The sequence below is a fragment of the Erithacus rubecula genome, assembly GCF_903797595.1.
Source record: "Erithacus rubecula genome assembly, chromosome: 17".
Classification (NCBI taxonomy): domain Eukaryota; kingdom Metazoa; phylum Chordata; class Aves; order Passeriformes; family Muscicapidae; genus Erithacus; species Erithacus rubecula.
Genome location: NC_136669.1, coordinates 1,528,921 through 1,550,365, shown reverse-complemented (window position 1 = coordinate 1,550,365; position 21,445 = coordinate 1,528,921). Strand labels below are relative to the sequence as shown.

Sequence of the window (21,445 nt, the reverse complement as noted above, 5' to 3'; positions counted from 1 at the left end):
ATGCAGGGGATGCAGGGGTGCAGGGATGCAGGGCTGCAGGGATGCAGAGGGTGCAGGGATGCAGGGATGCAGGGGTGCAGGGATGCAGGGATGCAGGGGTGCAGGGATGCAGGGATGGAGGGATGGAGGGATGCAGGGATGCAGGAATGCAAGGATGCAGGGGTGCTGCTGTGCATGCCTGTGACTGGCACAGCCGTGCCAGAGCCACCCCTCCTGACAAGACAGTCTCTGTAGGAGCCCTGTCCCCAGGCAGTGACAGCTGTGCCACAGGGAGCCACTGCAGCCCTGAACAGCTGCATTGATGTGCCTGGCACTCCCTCCCCTCCAGTGACACAGAAGCACCAACAAGTAACTCTGGGCAGGATTATGGATTTTCTTAAAGAAAAGCTCCAAATCCAAATCATGCAGCTTATTCTGAGACCTGCAGGGAGGGTTTAACCACACCAGCCAAACATGGCATTTGCATAGGAAACCCCAAACTACAGAACAGAGTTCTTAACTTTGTGACTTGATCCTGAAATGAGGCCTAAGGAGGTTTAGCATGGCAAATAGTAACACACTCTAATGTTGTAATAATACCTTTTTTCACTAATTAGTACAAATTATTGGTACAATGATTTTAAAATAAACTGCTTTCTCCCTTCTTCTTGGTATTCACAGGCTGGAGCTGATTTCTGCTCAGTAATGGGGTAAGGAAGTGTCCCCTCCATTTGTCAGCATTTTCCACTCTGAGGTCTGTGCATGCCACACCTTTTCTACAGTTAAACCACTTGGAATTTCCAGCTCAAGCAAACTTGAACACTCAAGGACTTTCTTATGCAACTTTTTAAAATCACAGTAGAGGAAATGCAGAGTCTGTGACATAAATCTCATGTGCTTTCTTTTCACCTTGGGGAGAGGATAAATAAGTTTCCATATTCAGAAGTATTTGTCAAGTAGTTACATTTTAATCTTATTTTATTTGTATTTAAATCCAACTAAGGATTTAAGCATATGCTCATTCTAAAGGTAAGAATTAGCCCTGTAATTCCATAGTTAAGCATCCTACAAATACATCATACAAGTTCCTGATGGATCCTTTTCACTCTCTTGTCTTCCAGAAAGACTTTAACTTCTGTTGTGTGTAACAGATTCATTTTATCTGAAACACCAGCTATATGCTGACTGTTGCAAAAATAACACTAATTTGTCATAACCACTGCAAACTGGACAGGTCAAACAAGTTTATTTCAGTGTACACATCTATCAGATGTTTTCAATGTAACCTGAAAGAGTAGAATGGAAAATCAGGTGTATCATCTACCAATTAAATGCACACAGTTTGTTTTGTAACTCCTCTTTAAAACAACAGAGGTTGGGTTAAATCTCATGTTCAGGCATTTATCACATCTGTTTTCTGTTCCCTTGGAAAATGTACTCACAATAGAGCTCAAATTAATTACAATGAGATTTGTCAGTTGAAACCTAAAAGGGAGTTCAGGGAATAAACATTTAATTCTAGGAGGGAATAATTGATGTTTAAAAGCTTTAAACCTGTTTCCAGCAGGTTCACATAGGCAAAGCTCCATTACAGACACTGTTTGAGACCTGCTGGAACCTTCATGGTGTCTCCAAGGAGAAATGAGGCCAGAGGAAGAGGGGATGAAGAGTCTCCAGGGCTGTGGAGCCTGAGGGTGCTGCAGGTCCAGGGTCTGGTCCTGCAGAACAACCTGCAGAAGCCACAAGACACCCACAGCCTTCCCTGGCAACAAGAAACACTTCTGACCTTAAAAATGAATAAATCTTCCCTATCCTCTTGTAAAACTGAGCCTGCCAATGCATATGCACTGAGGAGGATCTAGTAAAGAACTTCCATAATTACTTTTTTTTTTCCTTAACAGCTTTTATGAGAGCATAGAAAGGTCTCCCTCACCTTCCAAGTCTGGAGGGACCTGCAGAATGCTATTGATAAAGACAGTTCTTCAACTCAAAAGGAGGAGAATTTGACTCAATTATCCTGCAACCTAATAGCACAGAAAGATAAAAATATTGCTTTGAATAAAAGGGTTTCATTGCAGCAAATTACATACAAGCATCTAATGAGGTATAATCTAAGGCTTGTCATTCCTGTAGGTATCATTTTCTCTGTAGCAGTCCAATTCCTGCAGCACTATTACACAGGTAAGACAGCCTTGATCAGGCTCTAAACAAGTTCTCTTGCCAATGTCCCTGACCTCTTGTAACTGCTAACACACATATTTTTGACCTGTTCCTTCTTTTCCTTCACACAGCCTCTCCCAAACCCTTCACACTCCATCCCCTGCCATCCCAGTTTCACCTTTGCCATCTTCCAGGCATGTTACTCACACCAGCATGCTGCAACAACACAACATTTGGTTCTTCCCAGCTCCCTCAGTAAATGGCATTTGTCTCTTGAAGTCACCAGTGCTTTTGTTCCATGGCCTGAGTGGATGGGGTGTGTGTGACCAACTTGTCACTCCATCCTCCTGCCCCCAGCATTGCAGTCTGGCTGTTTTTAGGAAGGCTCATTTCCTCAGAAAAAAAAAAAAAAAATAAAAGAAGCCTAACCAAGTTCAAGTGCCTCTGGAATTTTAAAGTGAAGTACATGTACCTGTTATTGTTACGGAGCATGCCATGAAAAGAAACTGCTCTTAGGAAAAGAATAAACATTCATTGTCAAAGCATGTGGCTGGTTTGGAGATGAGCTTCAGGAGCTCCAGAGGTGTCTGCCTGTTAATTCAGCAGCAGAGCAATGGTCTCCTCACTGTGGTCCTGATGCTGCACATAAATGTCATCCCTTTAGAAAATACTGAGAAGCTTAAAAATAAATAGCTATAAGTAGAAGCAAGCATTGTGGTTCGTTTTGAATTGACTTTATTGACATTTCTGTCTGGGATTCTGTTACTGCACAGTTCAGAGAGGAGAACAACCAAAATAATTTTATTTAGACCAAAAGTGGTTTGAAGTTGTTTGAAGGACAAAAGGCCCTCTAAATACCATACCAACACAGAACACAAGAGCAATTTTCAACTTTACTTTGGGTCCTTAATTCTGACAAATGACAAAATATTTCACTCATCTTACTTCAGTGAAGCAAAAGCAAATTGGATGTGGAAACCCAGTTCACCTTGCCTTAGAAGCTCTCAGTGCAACAAGGCAGAAAAGTTCCTCAAGAACCTTCAATTAAGCCAACTGAGGTACAAGGAATAGATTTGCTTTCTGTGGCCTCTCCATTTGCAGGGCACAAGAGAAGGAACTGTCAGTGAATGTGAACAAATTTCCCAGATTTCCTCCTCTTACAATAGGAACATGTCACAGCATCAGAGCCTCCTGTGAGGCTCTACTGAGAGTTCCAGGTGGGAAGATTGGAAAAGATTCTTACTGCAATCAGCTCTGCTCAGCACATGAGCAGCTACCTGAACTGTGCCCTGGAGACAAGCCCAGCTCTGAGGAAACATATGCTTCTGTGATAGAAACAGGCCTCTCCAGGGAAGCCCCATTGCTCAGAATCTTCAAAACTAGGCCAGTCTTAAAAGTGGAAGCAGCACAACAGAAAATAGATGGCAGAGGTTTTTCCTTAGCCTCCAGCTTCTTGTGGCATTTCACTGTTGATAACTGGAAAGCTGAGAGACTCATAGTGCTGCAAACTGAATGTGGCACTTCCTAACCATCACCTGCTCCACTGCCATCCCCTTCTTCTGTGCTTTGTGTTGCTGATGAGCTTCACTCGCTTCGAAACAGTGAGTCAGGGGCTCCATCACCCTAATGTAACAAGCCCGACTTTAAATCCTTTATTAGTTACACCTGGGACTATGTACTGATGTACATAAGCCTAAAGGAATGGGTGAAGAAGGTTTTAAAATTCTGATTTCCCTGTCCTGAGGGCACGGGGGTTCACGGGGGTGTCCCCGCTGGAGCATGCTGTGTGTCACTGCTGGAGAATGGCAGTGTCCCAATGGAGCAGGGCAGTGTCCCAATGGAGCAGAGCAGTGTCCCCAGTGGAGCCTGGCAGTGTCCCAATGGAGCAGGGCAGTGTCCCAATGGAGCAGAGCAGTGTCCCCAGTGGAGCCTGGCAGTGTCCCCGCCGGAGCAGGGCAGTGTCCCCAGTGGAGCCTGGCAGTGTCCCCAATGGAGCCTGGCAGTGTCCCCGCCGGAGCAGGGCAGTGTCCCCATTGGAACACGGCAGTGTCCCCAGTGGAGCCTGGCACTGTCCCCGCCGGAGCAGGGCAGTGTCCCCAATAGAGCAGGGCAGTGTCCCCGCCGGAGCACAGCAGTGTCCCCAATAGAGCACAGCAGTGTCCCCGCTGCCCGGCTCGTCCTTCCCCCCGCAGCACTGCGGGAGGAGAGAGGGACAGTGCAATATCACCCGGCTCTGTGCTTTGATGCCGCATCCCTCCCTCTGCTCCTCTCCCATCCCCTCGTGTGCCAGCTCGAGGAAAATCCCCGTCCCGACGCTGGCAGGGCGAATCCCCGCCCGGCCCCACGGCAGCCGCTGCCCGCCGGGCTGCGAGGGCGGTCCGGTCCCGGTCCGGTCCCGCCCCGCCCCGCCCGGTCCCGCCCGGTCCCGCCCGGCCCCGCCGGCCGCCCGGGGCCGCGCCATGTGCCGCCGCCCGCCGCGGGGCCGCGCCGCGCTCCCGCCGCCGCCGAGCGAGCGAGCGAGCGGCGACAGCGGGGACAGCGGGGACGGCGGGGACGGCGGGGACGGCGGGTCCATGGAGCACAACCACCTCCACCTGCACAACGGCTCGCTGCTGCCGCACCACCGCTATGGCTGCGGCTTGGGGTACGCGCCTGTGGTGTACTACAGCCTGCTGCTGTGCCTCGGGCTGCCCGGTGAGTGCCGCGGGCCGGGCGCGCTGCGGGCCGGGGGAGCGCCCGCGGGGTCATCGCGGTGCCCCGGGATCCGAGTGCCCGGCGGGGCACGGACAGCAGCGTGTCCCGGAGAGCAGCATCTCCCGGAGAGCAGCGTGTCCGGGACAGCAGCATCTCTGGGACAGCAGCATGTCCCGGACAGCAGAATATCAGGGATAGCAGCATCTCCCGGAAAGCATCATGTCCGGGACAGCAGCGTTTCAGGGACAGCAGCATGTCCCGGACAGCAGCATATCAGGACAGCAGCATCTCCCGGAGAGCAGCATCTCCCGGAGAGCAGCATCTCCCGGAGAGCAGCATGTCAGGGACAGCAGCATCTCCGGGACAGCAGATGCCCTCCCCGCCCGGCGCGCTGCTGTCCCGGCGCTGCTTTCCTCGCCGGGGTCTGTCCCTGCCTGCCCTCGCCCTCTCACCCGGCTTCGGGCACCCTGACTTTGAACTTGACACAGGCAGTCTGCCTGTGGTGAAGTTTCTGCCGTTGTCATTTCGGCCATGTGAGCGCCAGAGCGGTGCCCGGCCGGCAGTGAGCGCAAGGGTCGCTCCCGAGTTTCTCTGCTGCGAATTCCCACCCGGCTCCGTGGGGCTGGGCTGGCTTTAGGGAGCGACACCACCACTGCGGGGGGAAGGAGCGCTCTGTCAGGAGCCCAGCAGGCACTTGTCACACTCCTGAGCTGTCCCTGTGGCTGGTGGAGCAGGACAGGAGATAGAAAGTCCAGTCTTGAGGTCAGTGCAGTGCAAAGACAACGGGAATGCTGACACTGAGACCCCTGGATGCAGATACAGGGCTTGGAGGAAAGTCCCAGCTGACAGGCATCAGTCTCCAGGGTCTATAATCCTGAGCAAAATTTCCTACTTTAAAACGAGGTAAAGACATTACAGAGATGCTTGGAGCAAGAAAAGCTAGAGACAGCACAAATAAGGAAGGAAAGGATGTCCCAAGCTTGGATGTGAACACCTGTGAGGCACCACTGGCAGCACACAGCTCCCAAGGTGCAGATGCCACACAAGCATCACCTTGGCAGCAGAGTCTCAGCCCAGACAGGGGCTCAGCAGCTGCTTCCTCCTGGAGGGGACTGCTGTGCTCCACTCAGATGCCTCAGCTGCTGTAGTTACAGTGGGCAGAGCACACCCAGCACAGCAAACAGCCTGGCTTGCTCACTGGCTTAACACCTCCAGCCTGAGAGTGGCTTGGAGTGATGCCAAGGACAGGTAGAATAAGTGGGGAGAAAGTTGTGATGCCCCAAGGTGAATTGGTATTTTAATGGTGTGATAAAAGAGAGCTTGGTTGTGTCTGAGCTACACATTTTGAGTGCTGTGTGGAATGGCAAGCAGCAATGATAGGTAATAGTCTACAGTTTCTAAATACTTGTTCACCTTAATTCCTTCTTCAAGCAATTACTTCATAGAAAAATTTTTAATCAGACATGAAGAGAAGTCTGCCTCTGAGCAGCATGCATGCAATTACCACTCTGTATGAATTGATGTGCTTTGTGTTGGTTTGGGGGTTTTTTTTCCAATTTCTGGCTTATAATTAAAATTTAGCTGATTGGCTAATAGTTCAGAGAGCTGGAAAGTTAAGTTGTGTGTTTACCCATGGAGAGTGCAGAGCACAGCAAGTATCTGTGTTCCAAAACATTGATGAGTCTCAGTTCTGACCTGAAGAGACCCAGCAGGGATAGGAGGTAGTTTCCCCTTCATTAATTCCTTAGGGGCTGCTCACATGTTCATAATAATGACAGGTTCTGATTTCAGCAGCAGTCCCCAAGGAACTGAGCAAGACCCTCTCAGGATTATCAGGTGAAGAAGTTGTCATGAAGCACTCTGTGGCTAAGCTTGCCTTTGTCTCTGAAATGGGGGAAAGTCTTGCCTGCACAGACAAGAAAAATCATTTAATGAACACTCTGCACGTAGTTGCACCAGGTCCCTGAGAATCCTGCATTGTAATCACTGGCCTAACATGGTCATTCTAAGAACATGCTTAAAATCAGATGTGGTACAAATTAGCATGTCTCAGGGGATCAGCCATCAGCTGATCAGAGCAGTTGCACCAGTGCCAGTGCTTAACAGAACTGGCCAAAGCTGGTGTGGATGTGTCCAGAGCACATTGAGGATGGCATTGGCACTGACACCTGGGCTCACTGCACATGTACAGTGTGCTGGGTAAATGCTGAGTGCATGGGAAATCCATGAGACTGCACAGAGACAGAGAACAAGCTGGGTGTGCTTGGGGAAGACTGACACAGCCAGGCTCCATTGAGGATGGGGTACAGGGTGACAGCAGTGTTAAAAAGAGCTTTTCATTTTCTAATTTGAAGCTGCTCTTCAGTTTTTTAACACTAGAGATTTATAAAGGTAGCAGACTTTATGGCTGTTAGAAAAAGAGTCCTGAACTACGTGGGATCATAATTAGCTCTGTGTGATGCCAAGAATTCAACAGAAACCCTGTCTAGAATCTGTCCTCTAATAGTGCACTAGTGCAGTGCTTTGCTGAAATGGAAAGAGTTAACTCCTTGCCACAAATCTTAGAGAAAGACTGAGGAGAAGAGAAGCCAGTTAACTGTTTCTGCCTTTGCTGTTGTGCTGTCTGAAGGAAATTTCACTAACTCAACAACTCCACGTTGAGGCCAAGCAGTGCCAGGCCTGGCTGTGTGTGCAGCAGGAGCATCCTCTGCCTCCTGCCCCTGCCTGACCCAGCACCTCAGCAGAGGCACTGGAAATGGGGTCCTCTCCCATTTAGAGGGGAGGGTTTCTCATTTTTGGAGCTGTTCTGCTGCCCCCACTCTGTTAACCCTGTACTCTCCTTGTCTTCAGAGGGAACCTCTGAAGCACCTGCAGTTAGCTGGGAGGCAAGAGAAGGGCTGGAAAGTCTTAATAGAAGTGTTTCTTGCTTTAGTGAGAGAAAATGCTAGAGAAGGGATGGTGTTGGATGTGGAGGAGGGAATAAATTCTCTGATTCAGTCCAAGAGGAGGCTGGTGAAGGTGAGAATGCAAAGAGCAACAGGTACCACTCTCTGTCTGTCCCTTCATCAGTGAGAGCTGCACAAAGAGCTGCACCAAAGAGCTCCTTCTGTGCTGGGGCCACTGAGCACAGCCAAGGTCAGCACAGAAGCAGCACTGCTTGCTGCAGACACCTGGCTTTGACCTTGGTTCCTGCTGCTTTAGAAGGAGCAGCAGCAATGGAGTCACTTTCCCCATCAGGAACAGAGTGCATTGCTGCTGAAAGACAGAGCAACAGCATTCCTGGATCAGGGTCTGGCCTGATCCACATTCCCAGGACTCCTGACAGTGTGAGAGGCTGAGTGAAATCTGGCTTTCTTAGCCAGTCCCAGTGGGATTGCTGGTTCCATTTTGCTCCCCATCAGTTGCCTGCCTGGGCTGCAGCTTGGCTCTGGGGATCATTGCATCCCAGTGACACAAAGCACAGCACCTTTACAGCATCTCCAGGAGGCAGCAGACTCACAGCAATACCCCAGGGAAGAACACTCCAAACTTCAGGAGCCTGGCCCACAACTGTTTCTTTTATTTGTGCTTTAGGCTTTTGCATTAAACCAGTCACACTGATCTAAATGTGGATTCAGCTTCACAAGCTGGGGAAAGCAGGCTGGGTATGCTTGGATGCTCCCAGCTGGAAGGTGCAGACAGGCAGGGCTCATGTCAGCCCTGCTGAACGAGGTGACATGGGGATGGGGACAGCCAGGGTCATTCAAAGCCAGCCAAGCACAGGGTGCAATCACAGGGCTCCACGTGCAGGGAGAGAAGCTGCAGCCCTGACCTGGAGGAGCATGTCAGCTCAGCAGGGCTGCCCAGCTGGTTTAGCACTCTGTGAAGACACAGATGCACGTTATGGACCTGACAGACTGGCTGTCCTTGCACAGCAAGGCAGATGCTCCCTGGGCTGTTGGGTTGGCACACGGGTGCCCTGTGCAAACCTCACTACAGGCACAGGCAGGCTGAAAGGATGGAGAGCTGATCCTTCTGGAGCCTTCTCCCTGTGTGAGCTTGGAATGAGGAGGCTCTCTGGGTCATCATGCTGGCATTGGGGGTGGTGGTGGGCAGCTCTGATCAAGAGACCACCAGCAGCTGAGCTGCCTGCACTGCTCAGTGTGCAGAGCATTGCCATCAGTGCTGTGCTCACAGCTGGTGCCACTGGCAGCCAGGGCACAGCTAGCAGTGCTTGCTGGTGGCTCACCTGGCATGTAGTAGCAGTAAATACCAAAGCAGCAGAGGGAGGGCACACAGCCCTGTGGCAGTGCCTGACTTGGTTTGGATTCCTGCCATCTACTGCCTCGTATATTCTTCTGCAATCACAGTACAGGCTTCTGATTAAAGAGACCATTTCCAGCACCTGAATTAACAGCCTTTCTCATAGCAGCATGCCTGAAAAATAGGAGTGCTAAGGGAAGATCCGACAATAAGAGTGGGGGAGTTGTAACAATGTACAGCTATGACCCTGAGGAAACAGCACTCTGCTGCTGCTCATTAGTGGGTAAGAACCAAACCCTCCTGAGACCTCATTCAACCACCCTTTTTACTCAAAGGCCATATATTCTCTGACTTAAAGTCTGAATTGGACACAAGGCCAGTACATTGCATCCTACTAAAGAGGGGACAGATAGATTGCCAGAATTTTAGCCTGGCTATTGGAGCAAGTGAAGGGCACTACAGCTCATTTACAGTAGCAGTACTGGACAGAGGGGAACAAAACTGCTGCTAACATGCTTAAAATGAGTCATTTCCTATTGTAAAATGTATGCTTGTTCTTTAGGAGAGAAGAGCCATTATGAAAAATAATAGATTCATTCTGTTCCTGCACAGAACTGGTGGCAGCAAGGTGTGCAGATGGGAGTGATTTAGTTCAGTCAGTACATCTGGAGCCTGTAGCCACTAAAATCCTGCAGCCTGAAAGACAGCATGTGGCTGAGTCCATGCTAATGCATGCATTGTAGGGAGGCTGATTGCACATTTCTGGGTAGCACTAGGCAGAGTGCAAATGCTAACTTTGGATTTCTTGTGCCACGTCAGTAGGAAACAGCACTGCCAGGGCTGTGATGATAATGAGGTGCCATATTTGGGAGGCTCAGCAGACTATGAAGTGCACAACCTTGCATGGCAGGCTGCTAGAATGGATTGGAAAGGAAAAACTCCAAAGTACATTTTTCCTTGAAGTGACAGTGACACAAAAGAGAGAGCACAGCCAGTTGTCACGGTAGGTGGGTAATGGAGAGCCCCCAGTTGTTAAGAAGTCAAAACATTCAGAAGCACCAGGCAGTCTGATATCCTGCTGTTCTTCATCCACCCTTTTACTTAGTTCTCTCCTCCTCATCCTCCTGCTCCCTTCCATAAAATGGGGTGAATCAGCAGAAGGAAGGCAGCAGAAGCCTTTAACCACACAGGTCACAGTTCAGTGCAGGCAGACAAACAGCACAGAGATGTCCTGATGGGGTGTGTGCTCTGCAGAGCAATCCCTGTCCACAAAAGCTTCCACCTTCTGTTTCAGATGCTCTTTTTTGAGCATATGATCTCTTTACTCATTAGCTTTGAGACACCAGAAAAGGAAACAAAGCCAAAATTAACTCCATGAGCACAGGAGACCGTACACACAAATCAGTTTTAATTTTGCAGAATATGGGTATGTACTTACAGATACTAAAACCTGATGTCTGGAGTGCCTTTGGTGCTGTTCTGGGGGTGACTCCATGGGAGAAGATGGTATTGGGTTGCCCCTCAGGACCCCAGTGTGGTTATACAGAGAGAATGAAGTGCAGGCAGCCAAGCAGGGCCAGAATTAGCAGAAGATGACCAAAAAGAACTTTATCCCTTTATCTGTGGAAGAAAAGAGAAGCTTGCCTGTTGTAACAGTGAAATTCTTCCCTTCTACCACCTGAAAGAGTCTCTGCAATGTCATTAATTCTCTCCATCTTCTCCATCATGTGGAGTATTGCCTGCATGGACAGGTGCTCTAGAGGTTGCTTTTGGTCTCAAGACAAATCACCTGTCACTCAGTTACATCAGACTAGGATATTTCTCACATATTTGTTCACTCCAAGTGTGTTTTCTTCAATGTCCTGACAGCACACTGAAGAGTGATATATCTGGTGGGGATGCAGTATATTCTCTGTGGGGGAATTAAGCCAAACTGCAATGGTTTTACAGAGTCTGTAATTTCCTGCATACTGTGTAAAATTGGCATAGTCTCTGAGAAAGCTTGGCCATGGGGTTTGCAAGCATGAGCTCCTATTGCATTACCTAATGCTTTAGGAAGACATAAAGACTGGTTTATTTTAGCAAAACCACAGTCAAAGGTAAAATCCTCTTAATTATTCATGTTCAGTAAAGAATTCATGGCAGTGCCCTTATGAAATCACATCCTCTCTCCATCCCAGTCATCCCATGAAACACCTTTGGCACCTGCCTCAGTACTTTGGCATTTGGTACCAAAAGGGTAGAATGGTTTTGTCACCCTGGAGCTCAAGTTACTCAGCTTGAGACCCCTTGCACTGCACTGACAGCCCACATTTAGAAGCCACAGACACCTGCCAAATGAGACACCCAAACTGCCTTGAAAATCCCTGTCTGTCCAGATATGTTGAATGAATAACCAAATTCCTTTCATGATTTCTGCATCATTTTGCAGATCACTTTTTCTGTTCCCAGCATGAGTTTCCATTAGAGAGCTGTACTGCTCTGGTAGCAAGATGCAAGGCTGGATTTGAGATGTGAATTTTACAGATTTTATCCATGTGTGGGAACCTCTAAATAAGGCTTTGGAGTGGCAGAAGGAATGTCTGAGATTCATTAGAGACTTTCTGCTCTATAGATCCATCTCAGGAAAGGATGGACAAGGAGGGTGAAGATGGCAAGAGGAGAATCAGATCCCTGCAACATTTACACATCCTACCCCAGTGTTCCTCCTGGGCCACTCTTATACTGCAGAAATAACCCTATTTTATACAGACTGCTCCAAAAACTCTCCAAAAAGCCAAAAGCAGCATGGTGTAATTGCACCTTCCTGCCAGGCCAGCTGCACTGCAGCCCCAGTGGCTGGCAGGGCTCAGAGGGAGGATCACACTGGCATGTCCATTCCTGTGCCCTCCAGCAGTGCCTGTGCTGGGTTAAAACCCCTCTCTGGCCTGTGTCCCACAGGTGGCTAATGCCAGCTCAGAGCAGAGTGCCTCATTCCCTGCATCCTGCCCCAGAGCCACCTCAGCTGATCAATGCTGTCAGGGAGAAAAAGCCCCCAGAGGGCAGATCCTCTGTCAGAAGCTGGCCTCTGCCACTGTCTCTTCATTTGTGACTTGAAAGCACAAGGCTCTGCTGTGTTTTGTGTATGATGCTCTTTTTATTTTATTTTATTTTATTTTATTTTTTGCATATATCCCTCTCCCTTCCCTGGGAGATGATGTAGGCACTAGCAGAAGGGGCTGACAGCTCTTCCCTCCTGGGGGTGCCTTGCTGTGTGCTGTTTGACAGCACTCAGACAGCTGAACAACAAATAAATCCATTTATTTTCAAAAAAATCAATCCTCACAGGAACTCCCTGGGAAGACAAAACTTGTATTGCACTAATTATATTTTATAAAGTATCTTTTTATGCTTCGCAACAGTTTAAGGAAGGAACTCAGGATATGATAATAAAAGAGAGGAACAAACTGAAGCACTGTTCAGTCTGTCCCCATCTGCTCTAGTGCTGAGTTTGATCTATATCAGCTGTAGGATGAAAATGGGGACCTACCCCATCTCCTTTAAGGGCAAACAGCATCCAGAGTCATTTTAAAAGATCACATAACCAACTATAGCCAACATAATGCATTTACATTGCCACTGTATTCCTGGATGGGTTTTTTTTTTTTTGGTATTAACTTCTGTTATGTAGCACCTTTGTCAGAAATCCACACACAGCAAGGGCTGAGTGCCCTCCTCACCTGCAGGCTGGTGCTGCTGGTGAAGCTGTGTGGGAGCTGGGTCAGATCTGCCTGCTGCACACAGAACCTGTTCACTCCTAATTTAGAGGAAATCATCTACTCCCATCAAGCCAGAACATCCCTTTTCCTCACTGCTCATTTTTAGCACGTTGTACTTCCATTCTCAGAGTTTTAAATCTGAGAAGGAGGTGTTACTAACATTTTTTTTTTCTGAGGCAATTTAAAATTTCCCATTTGTAAGCTGTCTCTCTGTGCCAGTCAGGTGCCTACTGCTAAGCCTGCAGAGAAGTTTCACACATTACACAATAATTTGTGGCCATCCTAGCAACAACTGTGCTGGGTAAAAGGTGTCCATTATATTCATGACCTAATGTTTGTCAGGCTCAGTGAGCAACACTCATGGCTACTTCATTTAAGTAGTTTATAAAGTGAACTGCTGAACTACAGAACCAGCCTTGTTCCCAAAGCAAAATACTGCTTGTCTTGTAAAGGCCATTTGAGGCTGCTGTGTATGTGCAAAGTGCTCTCAATTAAAAAAAAACAAAAACAAGTCACAAATAAAGCCCAGAACTATTCCTATTTTTTCTTTAGACAGATATAACTCTCCTGCTTAAGCTCACGTGCAGTGAAAAGAGTCACTGAAAACTCTTCAAATCCCCTGCAAAGGCTGTAGTCCATGACTGTAATCCAAGAAATGAGAGGCTGGGGACAAAACTGTGGCTTAGGGGACAGGACAGCACACACAGGAGAGTGCCCAGTCTGCAGCCTGGCAGGACTTTGGTATAGGAAATAAACCCAAACCCACACAGGAACCAAAATCACTCCTTAAAGGAAGGTCCCTCAGACACAAACCCTCCAGTGTGAGTTTTGGTGCTGCAGTTTGTACTTAGAAGGTGATAAAGCCAGAAGAGATGTCAGAGGAGGGATGTGAGTGTCCTGTGATGAAGCCTGGCTGAGTTTTGAGCAGCCTGGAACAAAATTTTGGGTGTCAGAGACCTTTGGGTGCTCAAATGTCTCATGCCTGGAGGGAAAGAATTGAGTCCCATTTTGCACAGTTGCTTCTGATCATCTGCCAGTAGCACCTCAAGGCTTCAGCCAGCCAGTCCCAATCCAGCCCTGGTTCTCAAACAGATATTTATAAATTCAGAGTGCTGCACTGCAGCAAGTGATGCTGGCAGAAATTCCCATCTGTCATCCCCTAATCATCTCCCAGCACAGTGATCAATCTCTTTCAAATTCAAATTATCTTAACCACTTAGTATCTAGAAAATACACTGCAAGAAATGGGCACTATACCAACCAGGACAATTTGGGGGTGCTGACCTTTCCAGCAGCTGTGTGTGGCTCCACCTCCATTACAGCAGAGACAGATATTTTTATATTTCCATCATCATCATCATCATCATCTCTGCTGTAGTTCTCATCACAGACTACCATGCTAGTGCAAGAATTAGTGTCAGCAATGTTAAAATGTGGTCACAAGTACTCTTCTATCACCTTTCACCCCCAATAATTTTTGCCCACAGGAGAGCAGGACACTGGGGAGACACTCAGGAGTTACTGGGAGACTCTCACAAGGACACAGTGGGTCCCACAGAGTGTGTGCCCACCCACTTCCCATTTTACTGAGCTTTGGATACTTTTTTTTTTTGTTTGAGGACACACTAAGGACCAACCTAACACTGGCTATGAAATGGATGAAGGGCTGAGGCATCCATAGCTCATCCACACTTTACCTCAACAGTGTGCAGCAGGAAAAATACTCACAGTGCTGAGACACTGGGATATTGGCAACTTTCTGCTGCATCCCTGGATGTATCTGTTTTCACAAAGTAAATGGTGTTACTATATTTCATATCATCCAGCAGGACAAAAGCTGAAATGTGATCCCAGGGAAAGCATTTCCAATACAAGATACAGAAACCCTTGCAGGAAAAAAATTGGGTAGAGCTGGTGTGTACTTTGTCAGATCAATTTTCTAATCTGGTTCACCAAGCAAGGCTGGCTGGCCTTAGATAAATAACTTGCATTTCAGCACATGCTGTTACTGCTGTGGCTGGGAACCCTGAGAGAGGCAAAGGGTGGAAGGGGCTGCTGATAAATCTGCTCTGAGCACAAATGAGTGGAGCTGGAACTGAGCAGCAGGACCCCTGCAGCTGGAGTCAGTGAGCCAGGGGTCTCTCTGAAGAATTCAGAGAGAAATCAGAGTGCAGGGATTGAATTAAAGCCTTGGATGGATTGAAGTATATTAAGCCACTCACACATAAAGTGGATATTTAAGTAGAAGTAAGTCAGTAGTTTTAGGGTGAGTTCTAATGCTTTTAGTAAGTGAAAGGTTCCAAATGCCACAGTGGCAGTGAGTGTTCTAGTGAAGGTTGAAACACACTGATACCTTCAGTAGAGGCTCCAGGCCCACAGCTGTAGACAGGATTTAGTCATAATAGAGCTATAGTAAGAATATTGGTTACATTTCTTAGACAGAACAAGATAAATTGTATGTGTAGTTGTATACATAACCTGGTGTGCTAAGGAACTGGAATTCTAATAGGTTAAGGAGTGGTGGTCTGAGCTTGTTGGAAAAATCCTATATAAGAGTTTGTATTGGGGAGAGTTGTTGCTTTTAGCCATTGTGGCTTTTAGCCATTTGCTTTTTGCCATTGCTTTGCCATTGCCTGAGACTGATGTGCTTTGTAATAAGATGTGCTTTGTAATAAATAACCTTTTTAACTATTAACTGCTTTGCTTATTTAAGATAACCCGACAAAGTAGGAGCCAGGAGCTCTAAGAAAGGCAGTTTTGTGCCTTAGAGCACCAGAGGTCAGAGACCCTCACACCTGCAATAGATAGAGAGTGTGAGGAGCAGGGCAGCTGTATCTGAGCACAGCAGGGACAGTGCCTCCAGACCCCCCTGTGCTGCTGCTGGAACCAGCCAAAGCCAGAGGATTTGAGGAGAAGATGCCCCATGGGTCACATCCACTATCTGTGAAGCTGAGCCAGTCAGCCTGGCTGGCCAGAGCCAGATAAACTCTCCAGCTCGAGGATTTCCTTGGCAGTGCATCACTCACTGCCCCTCCAGGGCTCACCAGCAGCCCCAGCACAGGCGTTCCTAAGCAAGTGAGTGAAAAATGACACAGCAGTTCTGGCTGCATCACCTCTTGTCTCCCATGTCTGCTCTGAGCTGAAATCAATGCAGTTGCATTCATGTTAATGCAGGGCAGAATCGGGAAAATTCCCCTGAAGGTAATTTGAGACAGTACCATTGGAAAGATCTTGCTACTGCTTCTTCTTTTTTCTTTTTTTTTAATATAGGGAAAGTGTCAAGTGATTGTCAGATTTGGTTTAGTTTATTTTCCAAGGTACAAAATTATTACATTCAGTTAACACAAAAATAGGTGAGGGCTGTTAGTCAAGATCATTCACTCTGCTGCAGTTCAAAAACTCTGCTCCCAGACAGCAGGCTTTGGAGGCATTCATGAAGGAGGAAGTTTTTTCAGTGCCAAGTAAAACAGTTTTTAATAAAACAACATTTTCAGTCGTAGGAAATGTTCTAAGCCATCATTACCTTTATGTTACCAACTTCCTTTTTCTCTGGTTTAAAGGAATCTTTACAATTATTGTTGATTTGTTTTGGGAAAGCTGTCAAAGCTGACAGAAATGTTTGAAGCACTGAATGCACAGAAGAGGGAATTTACAGAACACTTAGGAAAGTATCAACTACAAACATTTGGCAGTCACTTGTACAGTAAACCAGATCTCTGATTTTTAAGCACTTCTTCAGGTATTCTAGCCAAGTGATAGCAGCCTCTGATGGGAACAATCTTGTCTCATTCTAGCCAAACTGATAGTAGGAGTACTAAGAATTTATTTTTTTTCCAATTCAAGTCTGCACAGTAAGTTCTAGTAAACAAGAGGAAGCAGTTAAAATTTGGCTACACCTTAGTGCTCCAGCAAATCTCTCAAATGCTGCAAGGGCTGTTTATATTCACTCCCCTTCTTATTCATCCCTTGTTATATGAAAAAGTGAAAAAAGCAGGGTGAGAAAAGTGTTTTTTTCTCCTGCTACCATTCCCTTTGTGTGCCCAGACTGGGGCAGGGGTTGGTTCCTGTCATTGCTGCAGCTCCTCTGAGGGACCCGACTGGGCTGTTTCCTTCTGCTTTCTTGAACTGTAATAAGGTTGCCAAGTTGAAAAACTCCAAGCTCTCAGGAAATGTTACATCTTCAGTATGTTTCTCTCTCCACAGCAAACATCTTGACAGTGATCATCCTCTCCCAGCTGGTAGCTCGCAGGCAGAAATCCTCCTACAATTACCTTTTAGCCCTGGCTGCCGCCGACATCCTGGTCCTCTTCTTCATCGTCTTCGTCGACTTCCTCATGGAAGACTTCATCCTAAACCAGCAGATGCCTCAGGTGCTGGACAAGGTGATCGAGGTGCTGGAGTTCTCCTCCATGCACACGTCCATCTGGATCACGGTGCCGCTGACCATCGACCGCTACATCGCCGTGTGCCACCCGCTGCGGCACCACGCCGTGTCCTACCCCGCGCGCACGCGCCGCGTCATCCTCGCCGTCTACGCCACCTGCTTCCTCACCAGCATCCCCTACTACTGGTGGCCCAACATCTGGATAGAGGATTACATCAGCACCTCCATGCACCACGTGCTGGTCTGGGTGCACTGCTTCACCGTCTACCTGGTGCCCTGCTCCATCTTCTTCGCGCTCAACTCCGTCATCGTCTACAAGCTGCGGCGCAAGAGCAGTTTCCGCCTGCGCGGGTACTCCACGGGCAAGACAACTGCCATCCTTTTCACCATAACCTCCATTTTTGCCATCCTCTGGGCTCCAAGGATAATCATGATACTCTACCACCTCTACGTGTCCCCCATAAACAACAGCTGGCTGGTCCATATCGTGTCGGACGTCGCCAACATGCTGGCGCTGCTGAACACTGCAATTAATTTCTTCCTCTACTGTTTTATTAGCAAAAGGTTTCGCACCATGGCAGCTGCCACCCTGAAAGCCTTCTTTAAGTGTCAGAAGCAACCTGTGCAATTCTATACAAACCATAACTTTTCCATAACGAGCAGCCCTTGGATTTCCCCAGCCAACTCTCACTGCATCAAAATGCTGGTTTACCAGTATGATAAGAATGGAAAGCCTATAAAAATATCACCCTGAAAAGGCCAATAGCTGGAGTTTCTGGGTGCAAGTTCTTTTCAAGTGATTACATCTTCAGGATGTAATTTTCTGAAATGGCTGTTTTGAAGAGAAGTCATTTGATTTCATTTCCCTGGGTGGCCAGGGGCAGATCAGACTGGCGGGAGGGAACAGGAGCACTTGATTTTAGGAGCAAAGGTGAGAAGGCAAACACCTCCATCTCTTATATAGCATTTTGAATATGCTTCAGAGTTCAAGTCTCAGTGTTCAGCCACACTCAAATGTTTTGCATCCCAACACCAGTGCAATCCAAAGTCATCTGAAGGGTGAAGCCACAGCAGTGTTTAATCACAACCTTTTGAAACACAACAAAACCTTACTTGACCATCAGTTTGCTGAAAGTAAATGGATGCTCTTGTGTACCGTGGGAGGTGCCATTTCTGGAGCATGCACTGGCCAAAAAGTCAGTGTTGATTCTGGCATGGAATGCCAGCACACACAGTTGTGCTGCCAAGACCTTGCAGGAGGCAGCTGTGGGACATGAATGGTGACAAGCCTGGTTTTGGCTCCTTTGAACAAGGCTAAGGACCATTACAGTACCTGCTGCAGCCTTGGCATGGAAAGCAATCCTGCAAGCTGCCAACATTTGCCTGTTTTAAGTTGTTATTCAAGAATAACATTTAAGAATGTGACTGAGATGGGAGCTCGAGGGAGGGAGGGAAGGAGGGATGTTTCTTGAGCCAAGAACAAAAGCAGCATCTTTCCCCAACTATTTCAGTCATGGTGTCTGAGGACTTTCAAGGGTGAAACCAAAGCCTGCCTAAAGCAGAGCTCTCACCAAAGCTGCTCCTCTGAGCAGTGATCAGAGCCTTCAAGTTCCTTCTTAAGCAGTACAGATTCTCAGTTATCCCCCATGTTCAGGCCTTTAGGGATTAACATATAAAAACCTCAACTTAAGATTTTCTCCTGGTGGATGATGTCATCCTATTACAGATTTGCCATTTAGTTGTTTAAAAAACCCAAACAAACTGTGAAAGAAATTAATTAAAGCCTTAGTTTAAGCTGACCCCTCTGAGGAGGGATCCACTCACATCTCTCTCAGGGTCCATCTGGGGAAATGGGGGCTGAGAGCAAACCTGACCCTTCCCACCCTCAGCCTCCAAGGGGATGGGATCCAGATAAAAAGCCCCAGAGAGAAATGAGGAGTTTCTCATTCTGCTCATCTTTGTGATCTCAAAGCTTCACCCTTGCAATAGTGAAGTGTCAAAGGGATGCTCAGTCTTGCTTTGTCCTGACAAGGTTAAAATTATTGCTCCCTTTACAGAAAATCAGTTTTGTGGTCATCCTCCCTGCCCTTCTCTAAGGAATCTCCCTTTGGTCTTGGTCAGTTGGTAGTAACCAAAGTTACTTTATGGAAAAAGGTACTGTATGTTTTATTTTGGAAAAAACACTGTATTTATAACTTATTTTTATTCTACATTTGTTATGAGGAATGCCTGTCTGAGTTAAATGTGAATGAGTCTGAAGTGCAATATCTGTATAGATAAGTGGTTCATTTTTGAGAATGTATCTATTGAAAAAATACTTATTTATACAAGGAGTTCACTATTCTACTTAATATCATAGTAACCTTAAAGAAAATAGTGAATGTTTAGGGCTTTTATTTATTAAAAAAAAATTCAATTAAGTGCATGGCATATGCTGCCATTCACATGCTGTGACTTACTAATTTTTGTAACATAATGTTTATCCTGCAGACTATCAGTGTCATCTGATTTTCTCTGTTCTAATAATGTATTTTTGTAAATTACCATATTTAAAAACAAAAAAAAAAACTGTGTATTTTTTTCCCCTATGAAAAATATCACATTAAATTCTTGTAACTTATTTAGAAAAACTCACCATTGTTTTCCACATCCTTTTAGAAACGACAAGGTGCAATTTTCATGTCCAGTGGATTGATCATTTCACTCTGATAATTTAGGGCTTTACAAGCTTGCTTCCCAAGCCCTTTGAACTCAAAGGGGAGGAGGTTGCTCGTGGGTTTTGTGGTTGGTTTTTCCAATCCCCATCATTTTAGGAGGGCTTTGGATCAAGCCATATCCTGGCAGACATTCAAACCCTTCTTAGAGTCCAGTCTGGATAACAAAGCCTTGACTTTTTAGTCTGCCATAAGGAGCTGCTGTTGATAATATTTGCCTTATTTTCGGTTGTGTGAAACATCTTGCAATGACTGTTGCTAACTAGCCATTGTCCTGCTGTTATTATTTGTACCTCCTGATTTTCCAAGAGTAAAAACTTTACCAAGCACATATAAGTGTCATTATTTAGGGAAAAAGTATCCTGGAGACAAAACCATCTTTGTTGTGGAGATGGTCTTCTGTACTCTAGTTTGTATTTCAAATATCTACAATTAGAAAAAAATAAGCTGTGAATGGACAGTTTTACAATTAATTATAGGTATATGTTCTTGAAAACCACAGCTAGGAACAAAATACTTTTTAGATGAGTTGCTGGTATATAAAATTATGGGACCTACCACCTATTTAAATTGTGAATATTGATATTTTCATAAGTAGACAATATATTGTGTTTGACAAACTTGTTTGTATTATAATAAATTATGGTGCATAACTTACTAGTGTGTTTGGAGCTATTGCTTGATTTATGGATTCTTATGATGTGTTTCTGATTTATAGACACTTATGATAAACTACAAATAAGAGACAGAAAGTGGATGCAGAACCTCAGGAGGCTGCTCGTGGAAGAAGCCAAATATTTCCTGAAATGAAAATTACTAACACTGCAGGCAAGTGTAAAACTATCTAGGATCAAGTTCCTAATTTCTCTGGAGAAATAAAAGGATGTGAAAAGGACAAAAAATAATAAAACTAAGCAGAGACTAGAGAAGGATCTGCCCAGAAAAGTCCAGTGTCTCAAACACTGTAGGGTGAAGCACTGACAGGAGAGGACCATGCCTGGTGAGATTCCCCTGCTGGAAAAGGCTTGGGAGCAGATTTTGAATTAAAGCTTCAGAGAGAAAAATGAGGGGAAAGGGCCCTGCAGAAAGGGGCAGATGATGGAGCTTGTCAGAATTGTTCCTTAAGGAAGGAACCTGGTTCCTGCCTCTGGATACTTTCATCAACAGCTTGGCATGAGAAGTACTGATGGAGTGCACAGGTTATAAATTAAACTATAAATTATAGTGCTGGCAGAGGACTGGTGGACAGGCATTGCATGTGAGAATCAGATGACCTTGCAGATTGCAGTGATAAAAATGGGATGAGTTCAGTAGTAATAAACACAAAGTTCTCCACTTGTCTGCCTGTAACATTTGCTGTAAAACCTCAGCAGCCAGAAACAACCAAGAACCTCATTGTGCCAGCTGGGCTTGAATGACAGTGAGTCACCAACAGAAAGCAGCTGAGAAAAATCCCAGAATGTCATCACAGACACTCCCAGCAAGGCAGCACAGTATTAATTGCATTTTATAAG

At 46.5% G+C, this 21,445-nt stretch overlaps 1 protein-coding gene across 1 annotated transcript; it reads left to right on the top strand.

Moving 5' to 3' along the window:
• Nucleotides 1-4,598: 4,598 nt before the first annotated feature.
• On the top strand, nucleotides 4,599-18,993 carry GPR139 (G protein-coupled receptor 139; the record flags this gene model as incomplete). The annotated part of the gene is given in 4 exon segments (XM_079320970.1): nucleotides 4,599-4,632; nucleotides 4,635-4,696; nucleotides 4,698-4,833; nucleotides 17,037-18,993. Coding segments are annotated over 4 exon segments (1,167 nt in total). The 3' UTR covers nucleotides 17,972-18,993.
• Nucleotides 18,994-21,445: the final 2,452 nt, after the last annotated feature.